At 44.0% G+C, this 20,174-nt stretch overlaps 2 protein-coding genes across 7 annotated transcripts in view; one reads left to right on the top strand and one right to left on the bottom strand.

Annotated features, from left to right (window-relative positions):
• LOC308406649 (mitochondrial carrier homolog 1-like) overlaps positions 1 to 20,174 on the top strand; it is a 241,718-nt gene that overhangs the window by 29,678 nt on the left and 191,866 nt on the right. The gene's annotated exons all lie outside the window — the stretch shown is intronic.
• On the bottom strand, positions 984 to 17,628 carry tpk2 (thiamin pyrophosphokinase 2). The gene is made up of 8 exons (XM_080898787.1): positions 17,477 to 17,628; positions 17,154 to 17,395; positions 8,458 to 8,521; positions 8,245 to 8,375; positions 8,010 to 8,128; positions 1,593 to 1,725; positions 1,386 to 1,482; positions 984 to 1,310 (listed from the first exon to the last, which is right to left on the bottom strand). The coding sequence occupies exons 1-8, from the start codon at positions 17,544 to 17,546 to the stop codon at positions 1,264 to 1,266; spliced, it is 903 nt and encodes a 300-aa protein (XP_080754913.1). The 5' UTR covers positions 17,547 to 17,628; the 3' UTR covers positions 984 to 1,263.

The raw sequence follows: 20,174 nt of genomic DNA, 5'->3' as shown, positions 1-20,174 counted from the left end.
TGATCTCTTCATCCTCAAATATATTCCATTGTGGACACAGACAACTGGAGACCCCGAGGAGTCATTACTTTAAAGTCTGACACTAGTGGGCATGCAAGTGGAAGTACATCTGAGGCTTTACAGTCATTAAAGGAACAATAAATTGAATCAATGAGTCTGATTATTTGCACTGGATCTAGCGAGCGATTCACAAGTTGAATCTTAGGACAGTTTGATGAAATAAGATAAATTACCCAAAGCATGGATGTAAATTAATATCAGAATTATTCAAAAAAAAATCAGGGAGGCCTGTGCTTAACCCACATGAGGTGGTGTAGCATGATGCGATGATATTTTATAATCAAGATATTCCATAACTGTTGATGAACTGAAACACCTCGCAGAAGGACTGGTCCAAAGTTGTTCTTCGTTACTGTGCAAGTGTCACGAGCAACTGTAGAAAAACCTGTGATGAAGACTGGTCCAGTGAACACTCGTTAAGATTTTACAACAGAAAGCACCAATAAATAAAGATGAACTCGCAAGTTCCACTTTATTGCTGTGAGGAATCTCAAAACATTCTTCTTTTGGAGTGTTATATGTGTATATTGTCGTATATATCACTGTGTAAACAGTTTTTCAGCTGTACCAAACACAGCTCCACGCTCTGTCAGGTTTATGTGACCAGTGCTGGATCCCACAAACCACCCGCCTACACAGCAAATATCCATGTGTGCTTTACTCTAATGAGGTTGCTTATCTTCTCTTTGAGCTCTACATACTCAAAAGAATAACATAACATATTTTTCTTCTCTACATTTTTATCCTATAGACTTGCAGTATATAAGGAGATGACTAGATTTGAATCAAGTATGATTACTGCATTTAATGGGTGGAAGTGCAGAAACTGAAATTGCACTTTGAACTTAAAAGGTCGTACTATGACTATAGATAATATAGAGCATATTTACTCTGAGGTCTGCATGACACCTGCAAACCACTCATGTGGTTCAGCCATCCTCTGAACCACTCACCTGCAGTTATCAGGCTGAACCCACTGAACAAAACTGCATGAAAAACACCTGTGAAATATAATAACTCACTATATTTAATATTAACATGTTGTACAATAAAGTGTATGACTTTTCTTTAGTGTTTCTGAAGAAACACTAAAGAAAAGTTCACATTTTTATGATGTTTCTTGCAACTGTAAATGTGAACAACAATGTTGGCACCACATGACATATGGTGCCTCAGGCACAGTGAGTAATCTTCATCTTCGTTCTATAATATCTGGTGGAGTCCTGTCACAAAGTCCTGATAGTACGGCTCTGAAATGATAACAAAAAGAGAACTAAGGCAGTGAGCTGGTTTTTTGACTGGACATTTTGCAAACACCCACAAACCTGTGTCAGGGTCAATGTACGAGTGTCTTATGAGAAAGTCCAAGACTACCATGGCAGAGTTGGGTTTGAAGTCATCAGTGACCAGCAGTTCCTTCACCTGAAACAAGATGCTATATTTTATATCTTTGTGTCATCTATATCTCAACCCATGCAGTACTGGCTCCTAGAAGCTGAATTCCCAAATTATAGTATGAGAAAAACACTAACCTTATCTATGGGGAGGAGGTAAAACTCCTGCACCTCTCCATCCCCTATTATGGGCTTAAACTCCAAAGGAAGTTCCAAATCAAAGACAAACTGGCTTTCTGGAAACACACCCTCTTCATCCTCATATGTGTAGCTTGAAAATAAAATAAAACAAAGGCAGCTAAATTGTCTCTTTGAAAATCCAATTATGTAACTAACTGTTTCATAAAGCAATGATTCTCCAGAACAGGAGGTTCTTCCAGAGGTGTCACTGTGAGGCTGTGATCCAGCCACACCAAAGCTGCAGTATATCAACACCAGTACCGGTGCCCTTCTACCATTCTGACTACTAAAACGCATGTTTTCTTATACCCAGTATTTAATTCATTTTTATCACACTATTCCAATTAATGCAAAAACAGTGTTCACAGACTTGTGTTTGTTCTGCCTGTTATAGCAACACGATCGAGCTGCAGCTGCTGAGAGGTTCTAAGCAGCTGCGCAGGCTTTGAAGTGACAGATCTGTAGATCACAATCAAACAATCAACAATCAAAAATACAATGTAGAAATGTAAAAAGATATTGCAAATAAAAATAGTTCTGGTTTTATAGACAGAAGCTGTTTGATGGTTTTCTGTGGTACATCACAGCGGAATGAGCCTTTTCCACAGTGACTCCTGTTACTGTCCAGCAACAAATATACTGATAAAAATAACAAATTCAACTTCCACATTTTGTATACATACATGTATGTATGTATGTATGTATGTATGTATATATATATATATATATATATATATATATATATATATATATATATATATATATTAGGGGTGCAACGATACACAAAATTCACGGTTCGGTTCGGTTCGGTACTTTGGTGTCACGGTTCGATATTTTTTCGATACAAAAAAAATGTTCATGCCTTTTTAATTTGTCATTTATTAAAATTATAAATATATATTTTAACTCAAAAGTACAGTTTTTAAATTTAACCCTAACCCTTGTGCGTGTTTTTTATTTTGACAGCGAATGCGCACCTGCGGACCACTTATGTGCAGCCCTGGTTATTTAGCTCGTCATATTGCAGCCACAGAAATTCTTTTGTCCATGAAACCATAAAGCTGCACTTTCTTTTTGCCTTATAGTCTGATTTGTCATAACTTCTCCGTTTTGTGGTAAGCTTTTCTTTGGCTGTCACTTCTTCACCCTGACCTGTCTTATTTGGCTCAGCAGAACTAAAATATATATCGTGCTGCTTTTACACACGCACTCACATAAGCTCAGCGATTCTCTGCGCGATCAACCTCTCACATGTTTAAGCTGCGGGAGATTTCACTTGTCATGTTTGCATAGTAAGCTAACGATTAATAAGACGATGTCAGAGGAATTGGTGCACAAATTATCATCACTCACAGATCAGTGCTGTCGCTCTCTATACACAGTTCGCACGATTGCAAAGTGAAAGCAAAAAAACAAGCGCATATTGAAACGCGATTTCAATATGTCACATATTGACAGTGGCTCACCGATGCCAATGACATAAATACCCAGCTACATTTCTGAAAGAATGCAAAAGCATTGACATATATTTTTCCTTCCTACAATAGCCCGACGGGCAGGGAAGAGATAGATTTTGGTAGCCCGACTGAAAAAATTGCTAGCCCCAGGACGTCGGGCTAGCGATATTGCGAGCCCTGTATCTGATTGAGGAATCACTCATCTTTGGAAAAGAGAGTTTATTACAGAGAAATGGCTCTTTCCAAAATAAAAGCTATACTATCCGCTTCTTCTGGGCTATATTCTCAGCAGCATAAGGAGAATCATGTGCTAACAGCTGTCTAAATGACTCGGCTAAAGTTAGTAGCATGCTTGTTGTTTTTGTCTTTGCACTAGGATGATGTCGGCGTAAATGTGCAGTCATATTCGTTGTGTTCCCACTAGTGCTTTCAGGTTAATCTCGTTGAAATGACCTTAACGCCACAACACGGCAAATCTCCGTTAACGAGCTACCGCCGATCGCCCCGTGCATGGGGCTAGACGGCCAACACGTTAACGAGCTAACTGTGCTAACACACTAGTTCCCACCCATGTAATTGAGCATTGCATGGCACATCCAACATACTGTTTTACTTTAGTCCATGACTCGCTTACCTTCAGGGTCATACGTCACATGAAAACCAAAATAATTCCAAACGCCAGATCTGAATGAGGGTGGGGGAGGTCCATGTTGCAAGGAGAGCTTAACTTCTGTCTTGCTAGCTTGCCCTGCGCTCTTCCTTCTGACTATGCTGTCTGTGTTGAGCGCTCAGTGGATCTGCGCTCGACAGTGCAGCCTAGGCGTAGTCGTCGAACGCAGATTCACTGAGCGCTCAACACAGACAGCATCGTCAGAAGGAAAGTTGATAAAATAAATTACAAATGTTATATTGTTCGATACATATGCGTACCGAACCGAAAGCACTGTATCGAACGGTTCAATATCGATACGAATATCGTTGCACCCCTAATATATATAGGAGCAGAGGATCGCAAGTTCGATCCCCGCCTGGGGCGTCTGTATCCAGTAAGGGTCCTAAAGCTAGACCCCATATGCTAAGTGAGCCTACTGCAGACATGAGCGAGACACATAAATATGAAGGCTCGGTCGTCGCCCGGATCAACGAGGTCCGCGTCAGGTGTTGAGGAACCAGGGCACCCTGACGAGAAGCGGGCTACTAGAGACGAAAACAGGGCGTTGTTGGAATGCTACTACGCAAGTAACCCTGGCGGAATTGGTTACATGAATAGGATGAGGGACCTATGGATTCTTCGATACCCAACATCCACAATGACGGCGAAACAACTAGTAGCTCAGTGTTCCAACATTCGAAAGAAGGGACTACTCTCACAGCTAGAGATTGACGAGGTACAACATAAATGCTACGGCAAGGGGGAGCCAGGACGCCAGGTCAGGGGGGAGATTGGGTACAAAGCCCCAAGTGCGATAGGAGAAGGATCGTTGAGTGCGAGAGGAACTGACCTGAAAGATAGGATCATGGCCAAGCTTGAAACCTGGATCCCCCGTAGCCGGTTACCAAGATTACGTGAAGTACCCTCAGAAGGTCTGCTAGATGATGTTAATGCAGCACTACGGATGATACCTACAGCCACGCTTACCGACACTAACAAGCTGATCTACAATACGGCAGCAGTGATCAGTGAGATGCTTGGCTACAAGTTGAACAGCCACAAGGGGCAGTACCCTCCATGGAGAAGGAGGCTAGAGGGCAAGATCAAATTAGCACGGAGGGAGGTTAGCCAACTAACAGAATTGCAGAAAGGTGCGACAAAGAAGGTGCATAAAAAAAGTACAGCAAGCTGTCCATACCTGAGGCCTTGGAAACTGCCAAGCAAAGATTCACAGCCTTGGCCAGCTGCTTGAGGAGGTACACAAGAGATAGAAGGCAGGAGAATAAACCAGCTGTTCTCCACAGAACCAGCAAAGGTGTACTCTCAGTGGCAAGGGAACAATAAGAGAACAGCACCACCAAGGCTGGAGACGGAGCAATACTGGAAGAGCATATGGGAGAAGGACACAACCCATAACAGCAATGCTCAGTGGCTAGTGGATCTGAGGGCAGACCATAGCAACCTCCCTGAACAGGGTCCAGTAACCATCACGGTGGCAGACATCCAAGCAAGGGTCTCTAGTATGAAGAGTTGGACAGCACCAGGCCCCGACATGGTTCACGCCTACTGGCTGAAGAAGCTGACTGCCCTCCACGAGCATCTGGCAGCACATATGAACCAGCTGCTAGTTGACGAGAGACACCCGGAATGGCTAACCAAAGGTCGGACGGTCCTGATCCTCAAGGACCCCAAGAAGGGATGGGTCCCATCCAACTACCGACCAATAACCTGCCTCAGTACTACATGGAAGCTCCTGTCAAGCATCATATCGGCTAAGATGAACAGGCACATGGGTCAATACATGAGCGGGGCACAGAAAGGGATTGGCAAGAATACCAGAGGCGCAAAACACCAGCTACTGGTAGACAGAACAGTCAGCCGAGACTGCAAGACCAGGGTCACCAACCTGTGCACTGCCTGGTTGGTTACAAGAAGGCCTATGACTCAATGCCCCACAGCTGGATACTGGAATGCCTAGAATTGTACAAGATCAATGGGACCCTGAGAGCCTTCATCAGGAACTCAATGGGGATGTGGCGTACAACACTAGAGGCCAACTCCAAGCCCATAGCACAAGTCACCATCAAGTGCGGGATCTACCAAGGAGATGCTCTGTCCCCACTGCTGTTCTGCATAGGCCTGAACCCCCCTCAGTGAGATCATTAACAAGACTGGCTACGGATACCGACTATGGAACGGAGCAGTTGTCAGCCACCTCCTGTACATGGATGACATCAAGCTGTACGCCAAGAGTGAACGAGACGTTGATTCACTGATCCACACGACCAGAATATACAGCAATGACATCGGGATGTCATTCGGGCTGGAGAAGTGTAGTCGGATGATAACAAAGAGAGGGAAGGTAGTCAGAACTGAGGGGATCGAACTACTAGAAGGCAACATTGCAGACATAGAGGTAGGGATGGGTATCGTTTAGGTTTTATCCGATACCGGTGCCAAATCGGTACTTTTGAAACGGTGCCGGTGCTTAAACGGTGCTCGAACCGGTGCTTAAAGAATGGAGAACACAAACTTTGTCCAAAAACCTCTCATGTTCAGCTGGGTTTTTTTGTAAAAAGATAACAATGTGTGCCTTTTCTGCAGCTATGTGGCATATATGGCATCACTCTTGGCTGGAAGCAGTGCTTAATCAATGGAAAAAACACAAACTTTGTCCAAAAACCTCTCATGTTTAACTGTTTCCCACTTTTTCTTTGGTCATTTTAGCCTTTTTGGCCAGGGTGAAGGGAGTATCTGCCATCAAACAAGAAGACAGCCGCATGTAGCTATGATGATGTTTGCTAGTTCACCTCACATGCATTAATGTAATAACATGGTTAGCCTACTCAACGTAAATTACACACAAACAACATGAAGCTACTCACGCAGAGAAGAACGGCTGCTGCTGCATCATCATCCGTCATCATTTCTGCTACACTGGCAGGGCTAGGGGCCAGGACTCTATTCTTCGGGTTTTTGGGGGATGTTGCTCTGGGTCCGATAACTGGCAACCCACCCGACGTGCACGGTGTGAGGTCTCGCAGCAAGCTATCAAATACGGCGCATTTCTGGGCTTTTTAAAAAAAACGCTATGCGTCGCCAGGTGTTTCATCGGATTGAGGTGTTACCTCCTTTGCACAGTATCACAGTATCAGCTTAAAGCACTTGTTGCAGGCTGCTGAGTTTGCTTATTTTGCTGTGAAGTACAGCCAGACTTTTGACCGCTTCGCCTTGGACATTTTTAATCTGTAGCTCTGCTCTAACAGAACGTACGTACCCGGCCCCGCCTACTATCCTCGGAAACGTAAAATGATTGGCTAGAAGTGTATCACAGCTCAGGAAAAAAAAGCACCGAAATAAAGCACCGAAATGTGCGCTGCTTTTCGGTCTGGTTACTACCGTTTATGTCAGAACCGGTGCCACCGGTACCCATCCCTGTGTAAAGATGCCCCTGAGATAATCCAGCACATAACAGCAGGGTGCAAGATGCTAGCAGGCAGGGCATACATGGAATGCCATAACCAAGTGGCCAGCATAGTATACAGAAACATCTGTGCCGAGTATGGCCTGGAAGTTCAGAGGTCAAAATGGGAGACGCCCCCAAGGGTGGTGGAGAATGACCGAGCTAAGATCCTGTGGGACTTCCAGATACAGACGGACAAAATGGTGGTGGCTAACCACCACAAAACATAGTGGTGGTAGACAAACAGAAGAAGACGGCCGTAGTGATCGATGTAGCGGTTCTGAATGACAGCAACATCAGAAAGAAGGAACACGAGAAACTTGAGAAATACCAAGGGCTCAGAGAAGAGCTCGAGAGGATGTGGAAGGTGAAGGTAACGGTGGTCCCTGTGGTAATCGGAGCACTAGGTGCGGTGACTCCCAAGCTAGGTGAGTGGCTCCACCAGATCCCGGGAACAACATCGGAGATCTCTGTCCAGAAGAGCGCAGTCCTGGGAACAGCTAAGATACTGTGCAGGACCATCAAGCTCCCAGGCCTCTGGTAGAGGACCCGAGCTTGAAGGATAAACCGCCCGCAGAGGGTGAGCTAGGTGTTTTTATATATATATATATATATATCTCCACAGCCCCATCCCCCTTATTATGTGGGGATCTGGAGGCTCTGTTTTTGCCTTTTGATCTGTTACTGTGTAATCACTGTTAGTTGGAGTCTTTTCGGGAGATATGTCAGTAAGAAAACAAAGTGTAGACTACCCTTAGCGTTGTTCTTTAACCCCCTTCTTCTTAGCAGTGTATCAAGCTCACCTTACTGTTGCAACTGGACGAGCCTTCTTAGCTATGGCTGCTGGAACACAGGCTTCCTCCTGACACTCTTTGACCAGAGTGTGTTTGATGCCAACACCAGCAGCCAGCCCACCTGCTGCCTTTGAGGATACAAGCAATACGCTGAAGAAACTGAAGTGGAATAGCTTGACATGAGATGCTGCACCAATGCTTTCATCACACTGTCTCGTATGTCAGTGTTTCAGTCTATTCTTACCATGTTATCCAGGAGCCCAGGGTACGTCTGCTTGGTGTGGGAGCGCCGTGCCAACCACATACAAACCTCCTGACTGTCACTGACAGTGTAGCCATTGATATGAACTCCATACCGCTTCACCCCAAAGAGACCTGCAGTGTAGCAGCATGGTCTGCTCATACAGCTCAAACACAGGTATAATATAAAAGCCTGAGACGGTGCTCCAAAACCTACTTGTAGCTGCTCTTTCCATCCACATCAAAGGGCAGTCTGAAAATCTGGGCATTACACTGTATTTCTGAAAGAACAGATGTTTTAGTGTTATAAGTGAGAACATGTAAGTTGATTTAACCTTGAACATTTTTTCACACCTTCCACCTATATTTAAGACAGTGAAACTATCTTGCTTTGCCCTTTTCATTCCACCTGCTTATAACCATTCAGAGAAGTAAACAACTGAACCCAAAGCCAAAATGTAATGCAATGCAATTTGGTTAGCATGGTGGTTAGGACTCTTGCCACACAGCAAGAAGCTGCTGGGCTTGACTCCACCATCTGGCGGGGCTTTTCTTTATGAAGTTTGCATGTTATCCTTGTGTCTGCATGGGTTCTCTCCAGGTTCTCCGGCTTCTTCCACCAGTCAAAGTCATGCAGTTAGTGGGATTATTTAAATAGATACATTTACATAATCCCATAATCCCACACAACATCCAGCCCTTTATGGGCTGGATGTTGTGTGGGATTGTGTAATTGTGTAATTGTGTAATTTTCTTCTCCTACAGTCAGATCAAACTGATGCTTTTCTACTTGGTCTTAAATCCTCATAAGCAGGGTTTTTAATCAAATACTGCTAAGGCATTACCTTTGCCTTCATTAACACTGTGCTAAATCTTGGAGCTAATTTGACCAGCACATGTCCTTTAACATGCACTTTAATAAAATATGTGGGAGTGCTTTTTTTTTATTTGCAAGATATTGCAAAAAATTAGAAACATCATTTCTCAGAGTGATGTTGAAAAGCGTGTTCATGTTTATTAATTCTAGGCTGGACTATTATACTTTATTATTATCTGAGCAATCTAATCACTATATGCATGTGTATATATATATATATATTAGGGGTGCAACGATATTCGTATCGATATTGAACCGTTCGATACAGTGCTTTCGGTTCGGTACGCATATGTATCGAACAATACAACATTTGTAATTTATTTTATCAATTTTCCTTCTGACGATGCTGTCTGTGTTGAGCGCTCAGTGAATCTGTGTTTGACTACTCCGCCTAGGCTGCACTGTCCAGCGCAGATCCACTGAGCGTTCAACACAGACAGCATAGTCAGAAGGAAGAGCGCAGGGCAAGCTAGCGAGACAGTGGTTAAGCTCTCCTTGCAACAGGCAAATTGAACCTCATTCAGATCTGGCGTTTGGAATTATTTTGGTTTTCATGTGACATATGACCCTGAAGGTAAGCGAGTCATGGACTAAAGTAAAACAGTATGTTGGATGTGCCATGCAATGCTCAATTACATTGGTGTGAACTAGTGTGTTAGCGCAGTTAGCTCGTTAACGTGTTGGCCGTCTAGCCCCATGCACGGAGCGATGGGTGGTAGCTCGTTAACGGAGATTTGCCGTGTTGTGGCGTTAAGGTCATTTCAACGAGATTAACCTGAAAGCACTAGTGGGAACACAACGAATATGACTGCACATTTACGCCGACATCATCCTAGTGCAAAGACAAGTGGAAGCAGACAACAAAAAGCAAGCATGCTACTAACTTTAGCCGAGTCATTTAGACAGCTGTTAGCACATGATTCTCCTTATGCTGCTGAGAATATAGCCCAGAAGAAGCGGATAGTATAGCTTTTATTTTGGAAAGAGCCATTTCTCTGTAATAAACTCTCTTTTCCAAAGATGAGTGATTCCTCAATCAGATACAGGGCTCGCAATATCGCTAGCCCGACGTCCCGGGGCTAGCGATTTTTTCAGTCGGGCTACCAAAATCTATCTCTTCCCTGCCCGTCGGGCTATTGTAGGAAAAATATATGTCAATGCTTTTGCATTCTTTCAGAAATGTAGCTGGGTAATTATGTCATTGGCATCGGTGAGCCACTGTCAATATGTGACATATTGAAGTCGCGTTTGAATTTGCGCTTGTTTTTTTGCTTTCACTTTGCAATCGTGCTAACTGTGTATAGAGAGCGACAGCACTGATCTGTGAGTGATGATAATTTGTGCACCAATTCCTCTGACATCGTCTTATTAATCGTTAGCTTACTATGCAAACATGACAAGTGAAATCTCCCGCAGCTTAAACATGTGAGAGGTTGATCGCGCAGAGAATCGCTGAGCTTATGTGAGTGCGTGTGTAAAAGCATTTCAGTTCTGCTGAGCCAAATAAGACAGGTCAGGGTGAAGAAGTGACAGCCAAAGAAAAGCTTACCACAAAACGGAGAAGTTTTGACAAATCAGACTATAAGGCAAAAAGAAAGTGCAGCTTTATGGTTTCATGGACAAAAGAATTTCTGTGGCTGCAATATGATGAGCTATATAACCAGGGCTGCACATAAGTGGTCCGCAGGTGCGCATTCGCTGTCAAAATAAAAAACACGCACAAGGGTTAGGGTTAAATTTAAAAACTGTACTTTTGAGTTAAAATATATATTTATAATTTTAATAAATGACAAATTAAAAATGCATGAACATTTTTTGTATCGAAAAAATATCGAACCGTGACACCAAAGTATCGAACCGAACCGAACCGTGAATTTTGTGTATCGTTGCACCCCTAATATATATATATATATATATATATATATATACATATATATATATATATATATATATATATATATATATATATATATATATATACACATATATATATATATATATATATATATATATATATATATATATATACACATATATATATATATATTCACACTAGAGCCCAACTTCAAGCCAATATCACAAGTTAACATCAAGTGCGGGATCTACTGCTGTTCTGCATAGGCCTGAACCCCCTCAGTGACACCGTTAACAAGACTGGCTACAGATACTGGCTACAGAATGGAGCTGTTGCCACCTCCTCTACATGGATGAAATTAAGCTGTATGCCAAGAGTGAACGTGACATTGATTCATTGATCCACACCACCAGGATCTATCTACAGGAACGACATCGGAATGTTGTTAAGACTGGAGAAATGTAGTCTGATGATAACAATGGAAGGTAGCCAGAACTGACAGGATTGAACTACCAGAAGGCAACATTGCAGACATAGAGGACAGCTACAGGTATCTGGGGATCCCACAGGTAAATGGGAACCATGAAGAGGCCGCTAGGAAAGCTGCAACCACTGAGTACCTGCAGAGGGTCAGGCAAGTCCTGAGGAGTCAACTGAATGGTAAGAAAAAGATCCAGGCTATCAACACCCCGTGATCAGGCACCCTGCTCGGTTAATAAGCTGGCCAAAGGAGCCACTGACATCAAGACCAGGAAACTTCTGACCATGCATGGAGGGTTTCACCCCAAGTCCAGCACCCTGGGGCTGTATGTTAAGCGTAGGGAAGGAGGCCGGGGACTAGTGAGTGTCCACAGTCCAGGATGAGGCAACGAACATCCATGAATACATCAGGAAGAAGGGGGCCATCTTCCTGACTGCGTGCTCAGTGAATACCTCAGGCAGCAGAAACCCAAGAAAGTAAAGGAAGAGGAGAAACCATCATGGAAGGACAGGCCCCTGCACGGTATGTACCACTGGCAGATAGCGGAGGTGGCTGATATCCAGAAATCCTACCAGTGGCTGAAAAAGCTGGACTAGAAGACAGCACAGAGGCACTAATGAGGACTTCCAGGTTATACTCGGCACAGATGTTCCTGTATACTATGCCAGCCACTTGGTTATGGTGCTCCATGCCGGCTAGCATCTTGCACCCTGCTGTTATGTGCTGGATTGTCTCAGGGGCATCTTTACACAACCTGCATCTGGAGTCTTGCCTGGTGTGGTAGACCCCAGCCTCTATGTGCTCAGAGCTTGTTCCTGTGCTGCCATGATTAGTGCATCTGTGCTGTCTTTCAGTCCGGCTTTGTCCAGCCACTGGTAGGATTTCTGGATGTTAGCCACTTCCTCTATCTGCCTGTGGTACATACCGTGCAGAGGCCTGTCCCTCCATAATGGTGCCTCCTCTTTCTCTGCATTCTTGGGTTTCTGCTGCCTGAGGTATTCATTGAGCAAGTGAATGAAGGCTCTTAGGATCCTGTTGACCTTTTATAGTTCTAGGCATTCCAAGATCCAGGTGTGCGGCATCGAGCCACAGGCCTTCTTGTAATCAATCCAGACAGTGCATAAGTTGGTCAGCCTGGTCTTGCAGTCTCAGGCAACTGCTCTGTCTACCAATAGCTCGCGTTTGGCTCCTCCTCTTGCCAATCCCTTTCTGTGCCCCGCTATCGAGCTATGTGTCTGTTCGTCTTAGCTGCTATGATGCTTGACAGGAGTTTCCATGTGGTACTGAGGCAGGTTATTGGCCGGTAGATGGATGGAACCGGTTCCTTCTGGGGGTTAACCATTCTGGGTGTCTCTCATCCACTAGCAGCTGGTTCATTTGTGCTGTCCAACTCTTCATACTGGAGACCTTTTCTTGGATGTCTGCCACTGTAATGGTTACTGGTCTCTGTTCAGGGAGGTTGCTGGGGTTTGCTCTTAGATCCACTAGCCACTGAGCATTGCCGTCATGTGTTGTGTCCTTCTCCCATATGCTCTTCCAGTATTGCTCAGTCTCTGTATACCTTGGATGGTTCTGCCTTCTATCTTTCTGGTGTACCTCTTAAAGCGGCTGGCCAAGGCTGTCAGTCTTTCCTTGGTAGTTTCCAAGGCCTCAGGTAGAGACAGCGTGCTGTACTTCTTAGGCACCTTCTTCATCGCACCATTTTGCAGCTCCTATAGTTGGCTAACTTTCCTCCGTGCTTCCTTGATCTTGGCCTTTAGCCTCCTTTTCCATGGACTGTACTGCTCCTTGTGGCTGTTCTACTTGTAGCCAAGCACCTCATTGATCACTGCTGCCATGATGTAGATCAGCTGGTTAGTTGCAGATGGTTGCAGTAGGTATGGTCCATAGTGCTGCATTCACATCACCTAGTAGATCCTCAAAGGGTATTTTACGTAGTCTTGGTAATCGGCTACAGAGAGTCCAGGTTTCAAGCTTTGCAATGTTCCTGTTTTTCAGGTCAGTTCCCAATCTCAGGTGGGCTGTTCCCCCCTTGCCGTTGCATGTGTGTGTGTGTATATAAAAAATAAAAATAAAAAAAATACTATTTTGCTATATCATATAGTACTCTGAAACTGAAGTGCATGATCCTGCTGTATAACCCATACAACATGATAATGTTCTAATACACTTGCAAGTCATGACAAATGGTTTGCACTGCAGTTCTCATTGCCAAGGGTAGCACAACCAGTTCTTAGGTTTAGAGGACAAATGAACCTCTTTTCCACTAGTACCTACTCATCTTGAGTCAACTCAACTAGACTCAACTTGGATTAGGTTGTTTTCCAATATAACTGAATACCATACCAATATGTTCACACTGTGGGAGTTAGCTAGCTGGGAAAACCTCTTACCAGCTCACATCAAGAACATTTGTGTGGTAGCTATTACATCCTTGGAGACACAGCTTGTCCCTTGCAAAGCTTGTTCTTGAAACCATTTCATGACACTGGACATTTAAAAAAGAAAATCATTTGAGCATGGCTGGTTATTGATAATGCTTTCAGCAGACTGAAGGGAAGGTGCCGTTGCCTTCCTAGTCATGTCCCCACAAACGTACTCCTGTTTAATGTCACTATGAATTTTGACAATAAAGTTGTGTTCTGTCTCCATCTTTGTTTCTAAGTTTTATTTTTCCTGGTGACCAAGATTCAGTGATACAAATTAAATGTTAAAAGATACATTTAACTTGTTTGTGTTATGTTAAATCCTATTAAACACTAACAGAGTTATAGGAAATGCCGACACCAGTATGACACAGTTTCTTGATATACTGTTGCAATAACTAAAATGTGCAATATCTTCTGCATTGGCGCATCCAATAATATAGTGTTTTTTGTGATGACTTTACCTGGCGAAGAAGATTATTTCTTTTGGTTACTTTTTATTACAAATGAGCTGTCATTGCACCAAAATTTCACTGATAATTGTTTGGTTCATACTTTTTTCCTACTGGTGTTGTAACAGACACCCCCCCCCCCCCCAAAAAAAAAAACAACAAAAAAAACTCACATACACAATGGTCACTGAATTCTTTATTATAGTCAGCAGCAAAATCCAAACGATTTACAATGTGCAAAATGAAGGCTGAAAAGTTAAACTATATACATTTATTGCATTCATGATGTAAAAATACTGGTGACTGCCAGTGCTACCCCTCAGCCTCCTACTAGCCACACCTATGGTATTAATTTCAAAATCCTACATTTTTGAGTTATTGCTTTCACAAGATTTTCAGAAAACTTGACCTCTGACCTTTCAAGTCAAGGTCACTGAGATTTAAACCTGTCCCAGATTTTTAGTAGTTGCACCTATGGTTTCAATTTAAATGTCCTACGTGACTTCCTTCTTGAGTTATCACATTTACAAAATTAGGAGTCCATGCTGCACGCTCGCCAACAGGGTGACGACGATACCACATCAGCCTTTCATAGCTGAGGGGTAAAAATGTCACTCATGCTGGCAACTCATTGCCTGTACAAGCTCACCCAGCACAAAGAGGAATGCCTGGATGAAGGTAGCACTCTGTAATCTCCTTCCTCTGGAAGATGGCTTCTTGCTCCATTGCCTTACATCTCTCACTGAGAAGCAAATCGATTGTGCTGTTCATGGTGGGCCAGATTTAGGACACTGAGCATGCATCTCTTCAAGTACACTTGTCAGGTCCGGTTTGGTGTGGGTCCTCTTCCTCTTGCGAAAGGCAGAAATGGGAGATGGTTAATGAAAGCCAGTTTAACAACAATATTGTGGAAATGCACTTGGAGCTAAAAATATTTTGTTCTTGGAAGTGACTACTTGGAGTTAGAGTTGATAGTTAACCATCTAGGTTATTGTCTGCATATAGGAGACAATGGTATTACCTTTAAAATATTCTTGTGAGTTCAAAGTGAGGATAATTAGCATAAAAGACGCATTAACCCATAAAGAACTCACCATCCTCATTATGGTTTCCAACAATGCTGTAGCCGAGTCAAGCCCAATCTTCCTCCTGTTGCTTGCCGGTCAGTGCCTGCAGATGCAGTCCATTTGATTGAACCATTTCCAATCGAACCACTCTGACTGTGGTGGTCCTTGATGGTCCTGCAATCGCTTTTATATTTGATAGGTTTTTGTTGAGATTGCTCTTGTACGTCCTCTGGTATCCCTGAGCAGCCATCAGCTCACAGATCTCCTGGTACACATTCTCATTTCAGGTTGTTCTGCCTGGTTCCTGCTATCATCAGTCACCAAGACCAAATAAATATGCATATCATGATTGGTCTAAGGTATTGGTTTTTGCGTAGACACTTCCCCAATTACAAAAATGGCAGGTTTGATTTTTGTGAAGGACTTGCTTTTATGTGACATTGAGTCAGTGGTTCCCAAACTTTTTTTTTCACTAGGCTCCTTTGTTTTACAAGAAAATCTTCGCACAGCCTCCTAAACTGCAGCCTATTTGTTGAATCAGAGGTTAGATCAATGAACTGTTCCTCCTTGGATGTGCTGAAGTCAGCAGGGGCTGTTCATCATATTTTCTTGTCTTTGGCTTGGAACGAAGTTAGTTTGGCGATGCTTCATCTTCTGCTTTGCATTTGCGTGGGAGCCCCCCCACAGCACTGAGTGATGTCACTGACTGGCAATCGGTGGAATGCAGTCTACCAATGTCACATTTTTGGATCGACTCTGCTCACTTGGAATCCCAACAGATAGTAAAAAAGTACCTGGAATAAGGAACTACTACCCAATGGAAAACCCAAAAAACCGAGTCGAGCCAAGTGGAGCCAAGTAGGTACTAGTGGAACAGAAATATGACTCTTCCCCCCCCCCCCCCACACACACACTTTCACTTAGGCCTAGGCACATAAAAACTAATGCTAAGAAAGGTGGCAAAAACATTTTCAAAGCAGTGTTTATTGTAGGGCATAGGCCTAGAAATCAAAACACACTTTATAGCTGGAATTGGAGTCACAAAATTTTAAAAAAATTCACTTTCATGTTGGATTTAGAAAACAGGACAAATTGTATCACAAAACAGAGGACAGTGTAATCCACCCACAACGCCAAAGGTTTGTAGGAACCCTTCAGTTCCTACAAACACTACTTCCTCTACATTTGCGCGTACTTGAGTCTCAGATGTTGCAGTGAGGACACACTTGCAAACAATGTTCCCTCTAAGCTGCGCGCGTGCGCAATTGCGCACTGCTGGCGCGGTCTCTGCACACAAAAAATCTGCGTTGCGCACAAAAAAAAATTACAATTGAAACTTAACAATTCTGTTTTGCAGTGTTAGTCAGTAAGTGACTGGCTGCGCCCGTGTAAGTGGGCTAAAGCAGTTAATTAAAAGTAGTCTAACATAAATGTAAATGCTGTAATTTGCTTATTTTAATAAACCATATAATTTGGATGGATTCGATGCTGGCGTGACCACAGTAGACATGTCTGCTGTTGCTCACAGTGGTCCAAGGGACCGCTCAGGGAGTTTGTGTGTTCGCTCAGACACGTGAAAAATTAGAGGGAACGTTGCTTGCAAAGTTGAAAGGTTTTTAGTAAATTCTGACTTTGGCACAGGGCTGGGGGTCAGGCTTGGTTTTACAACTCGTGATACAGTTGGCCACGGGTAAAGAGTATGTAATGCTTCCAGTGAAAAACCACACAAAGACACGTTTGACTTGCGCGCCTCACCTCATCTCTCCATCCTTTAAGGCAGGTTAAAGAGGGCTCCTGTCTGAGAGCTTGCAGTACATGACTTACAGCCTCGGATCTCTTTTCGTACGAGTCCAGGCCGTGGCAGAGGGTCACTGCACCCTGGTGTGGCGGACTGAACACGTCTGGATAGCGTGCTAAAAGCGAAGCTACGTGAGGAGGTATCCAGCCGACCTGGGCTCCTTCAATCTCAAAACGAAAGCAGCTTGAACGACACGAACCTGTGGAGAGAAATATAGACGTGGTTACTTATCAAACTGCCTTCATCCGTTTCATCCTTTCTCTTACTGTCACCCGCATACCTGGTAAATAAAAGTTATTCATTTTACGGAGGAGCTGGAGTATGTTTTCTGCCCAAGAACAACTAGCCATTTTAAATGTCTTTAAATAACTGCACACACAACTCAGCTGCTAGCACTGTAGCCACTCTACTGCGCATGCCCACGATACAGCTGCTGTTGTGAGATTTCTCCCTGAGATCTGCTTGTCAGGCAGCACTTCCACTGACCCGCTGGGTAACGGGAAAAATGACGGCAACAAAAAGGTCACTGAAGTAAAGATTCTTATTTTATTTTATTTTTTTGCCCATTCACATCTCATCTCCATCATTTTATCATGAGGTCTCCCCCCCACTAGTGCTATGCGATGATATTGCAAATTTTGGTAGTGATCCGATACAGGGCCTGCATATCAATACTGATACTGTAACTTATAAAGGCAGCTTATTTCGAGGAGAGCAGCCATGATCTTCATACATTTGCAAATTTGCAAACACATTATAATGACTACTAAGTCACTGTTATTTCCACTAACCTCCCCGTTCATATTCGCACTGCCGAGTCTATCCAGTCTTTTAAATTACGTCTTAAAACTTATTTTTTTACTTTGGCTTTTGATTCTGTCTAGTTGGCTGTTTTAGCTTGTTGCGTTGTTACCTATTGTTTGTTGTCCTCTTCTATTGTTTGTTTTAACTGTCTCATGTTTTTATTGACTGTGAAGCACTATGGTCAACACTGTTGTTTTTAATATGTGCTATATAAATAAATTTTGATTTGATTTCAGAATCAGAATCAGAATCAGAATACTTTATTGATCCCTGGGGGAAATTATTTTTTGTTACAGTGCTCCATTTTAAACCAACATTAAGACAAGACAGACAATACACTAACTAAGAATAGTACAATATATACATATATATACATACATACATACATAAGTCACTCATAAATAAATAGTTGGAAAAGAAACATGTGTAGTTGTAGCAGCAAACAGTGTGTTAAGTGGATGCGTTGTACAGGGAGATGGCCACAGGCAGGAATGATTTCCTGTGTCGTTCAGTGGTGCTTTTCGGTAATCTCAGTCTCTCACTGAACGAGCTCCTGTGACTGACCAACATGTCATGGAGTGGGTGGGAGGTGTTATCCAACATTGTCTTTATCTTGGACAGCATCCGCCTCTCCGACACCACCTTGAGGGAGTCCAGCTCCATCCCCACAACATTACTGGCCTTACGGATCAGTTTATTAAGTCTGTTGGCATCTGCGACCCTCAGCCTGCTCCCCCAGCATGCAACAGCATAGAGGATCGCACTGGCCACAACAGACTCATAGAAAATCCTCAGCATTTTCTGGCAGATGTTGAAGGACCTCAGTCGCCTCAAAAAATAGAGACGACTCTGGCCCTTCCTGTAAAGTGCTGTGGTGTTTTTAGCCCAGTCCAGTTTATTGTCAATGTGTACTCCAAGGTATTTATAGTCCTCCACAATGTCAACACTGACCCCCTGGATTGAAACAGGGGTCAAGTGTTTCCTGGTCTTCCTGAAGTCCACGATTAGTTCCTTGGTCTTTGCCACGTTGAGCTGCAGATGATTCTGCTCACACCACGTGACAAAGGAGTCGACCACAGCCCGGTACTCTGTCTCATCATCCCTGCTGATGCATCCAACCACCGCAGAGTCATCAGAAAACTTCTGAAGATGGCAGGTCTCTGTGCAGTGGCTGAAGTCTGTGGTGTAGAGGGTGAAGAGGAAGGGGGAGAGGACAGTCCCCTGTGGTGCCCCTGTGTTGCTGATCACCTTGTCAGACACACACTGTGGGAGACGTACATATTGTGGTCTTCCTGTCAGGTAATCAACAATCCAGGACACCAGAGAAGCATCCACCTGCATCGCTGCTAACTTATCACCCAGGAGGGTCGGCCTGATGGTGTTGAAAGCACTGGAAAAGTCAAAAAACATGACCCTCACAGTGCTCGCCGGCTGGTCCAGATGGGTGTAGACACGATTGAGCAGGTAGATGATGGCGTCCTCAGTTCCGAGACGAGGCTGATAAGCGAACTGAAGGGGATCCAGGTGTGGTCTTACTATGGGTCGCAGCTGGTCCAGGATGAGCCTTTCCAGGGTCTTCATGATGTGGGAGGTCAATGCCACGGGCCTGTAATCCTGGGGGCCACGTGGCGTCTTTGGTACAGGGACGAGGCATGATGTCTTCCACATCACCGGGACCCTCTGCAGACTCAGACTCAGCATAAACAGTTTATGAAAGACTCCACACAGCTGGGGGGCACAGGTCTTGAGGACAAGGGGACTCACTCCGTCTGGTCCAGCAGACTTGCCTGAGTGAAGTCTCCTCATTTGCATCTCAATCTGGTATTGAGTGAAGGTGATGGGTGGGGGAGGGGTGTCAGGAATCTCACAGGAGGCAACAGCGCCATGTGAAGAGAGAGGCTGGCACAGTGGTGTGGCTCTGGATTCCAGGCTGACTACAGGTGAGGTTGTGGGGGTAGGAGCAGACACTGTGGTGTCGAATCTATTGAAAAACAGATTCAACTCATTGGCTCTATTCTCACCTCCCTCAGTTCCCCTGCTGTTGGTTGGCCTGAATCCAGTGATGGTCTTCATGCCCCTCCACACCTCTCTCATGCTGTTCTGCTGGAGTTTCCACTCCAGCTTCCTCCTGTAATTGTCCTTAGCCTCTCTGATCTTGTCCTTTAGTAACACCT

This window comes from Rhamphochromis sp. 'chilingali' (assembly GCF_963969265.1).
Source record: "Rhamphochromis sp. 'chilingali' genome assembly, chromosome: 12".
Taxonomy (NCBI): Eukaryota; Metazoa; Chordata; class Actinopteri; order Cichliformes; family Cichlidae; genus Rhamphochromis; species Rhamphochromis sp. 'chilingali'.
The sequence above is the reverse complement of the archived record's forward strand: the minus strand, read 5'-3'. Positions and strand labels throughout refer to the sequence as shown.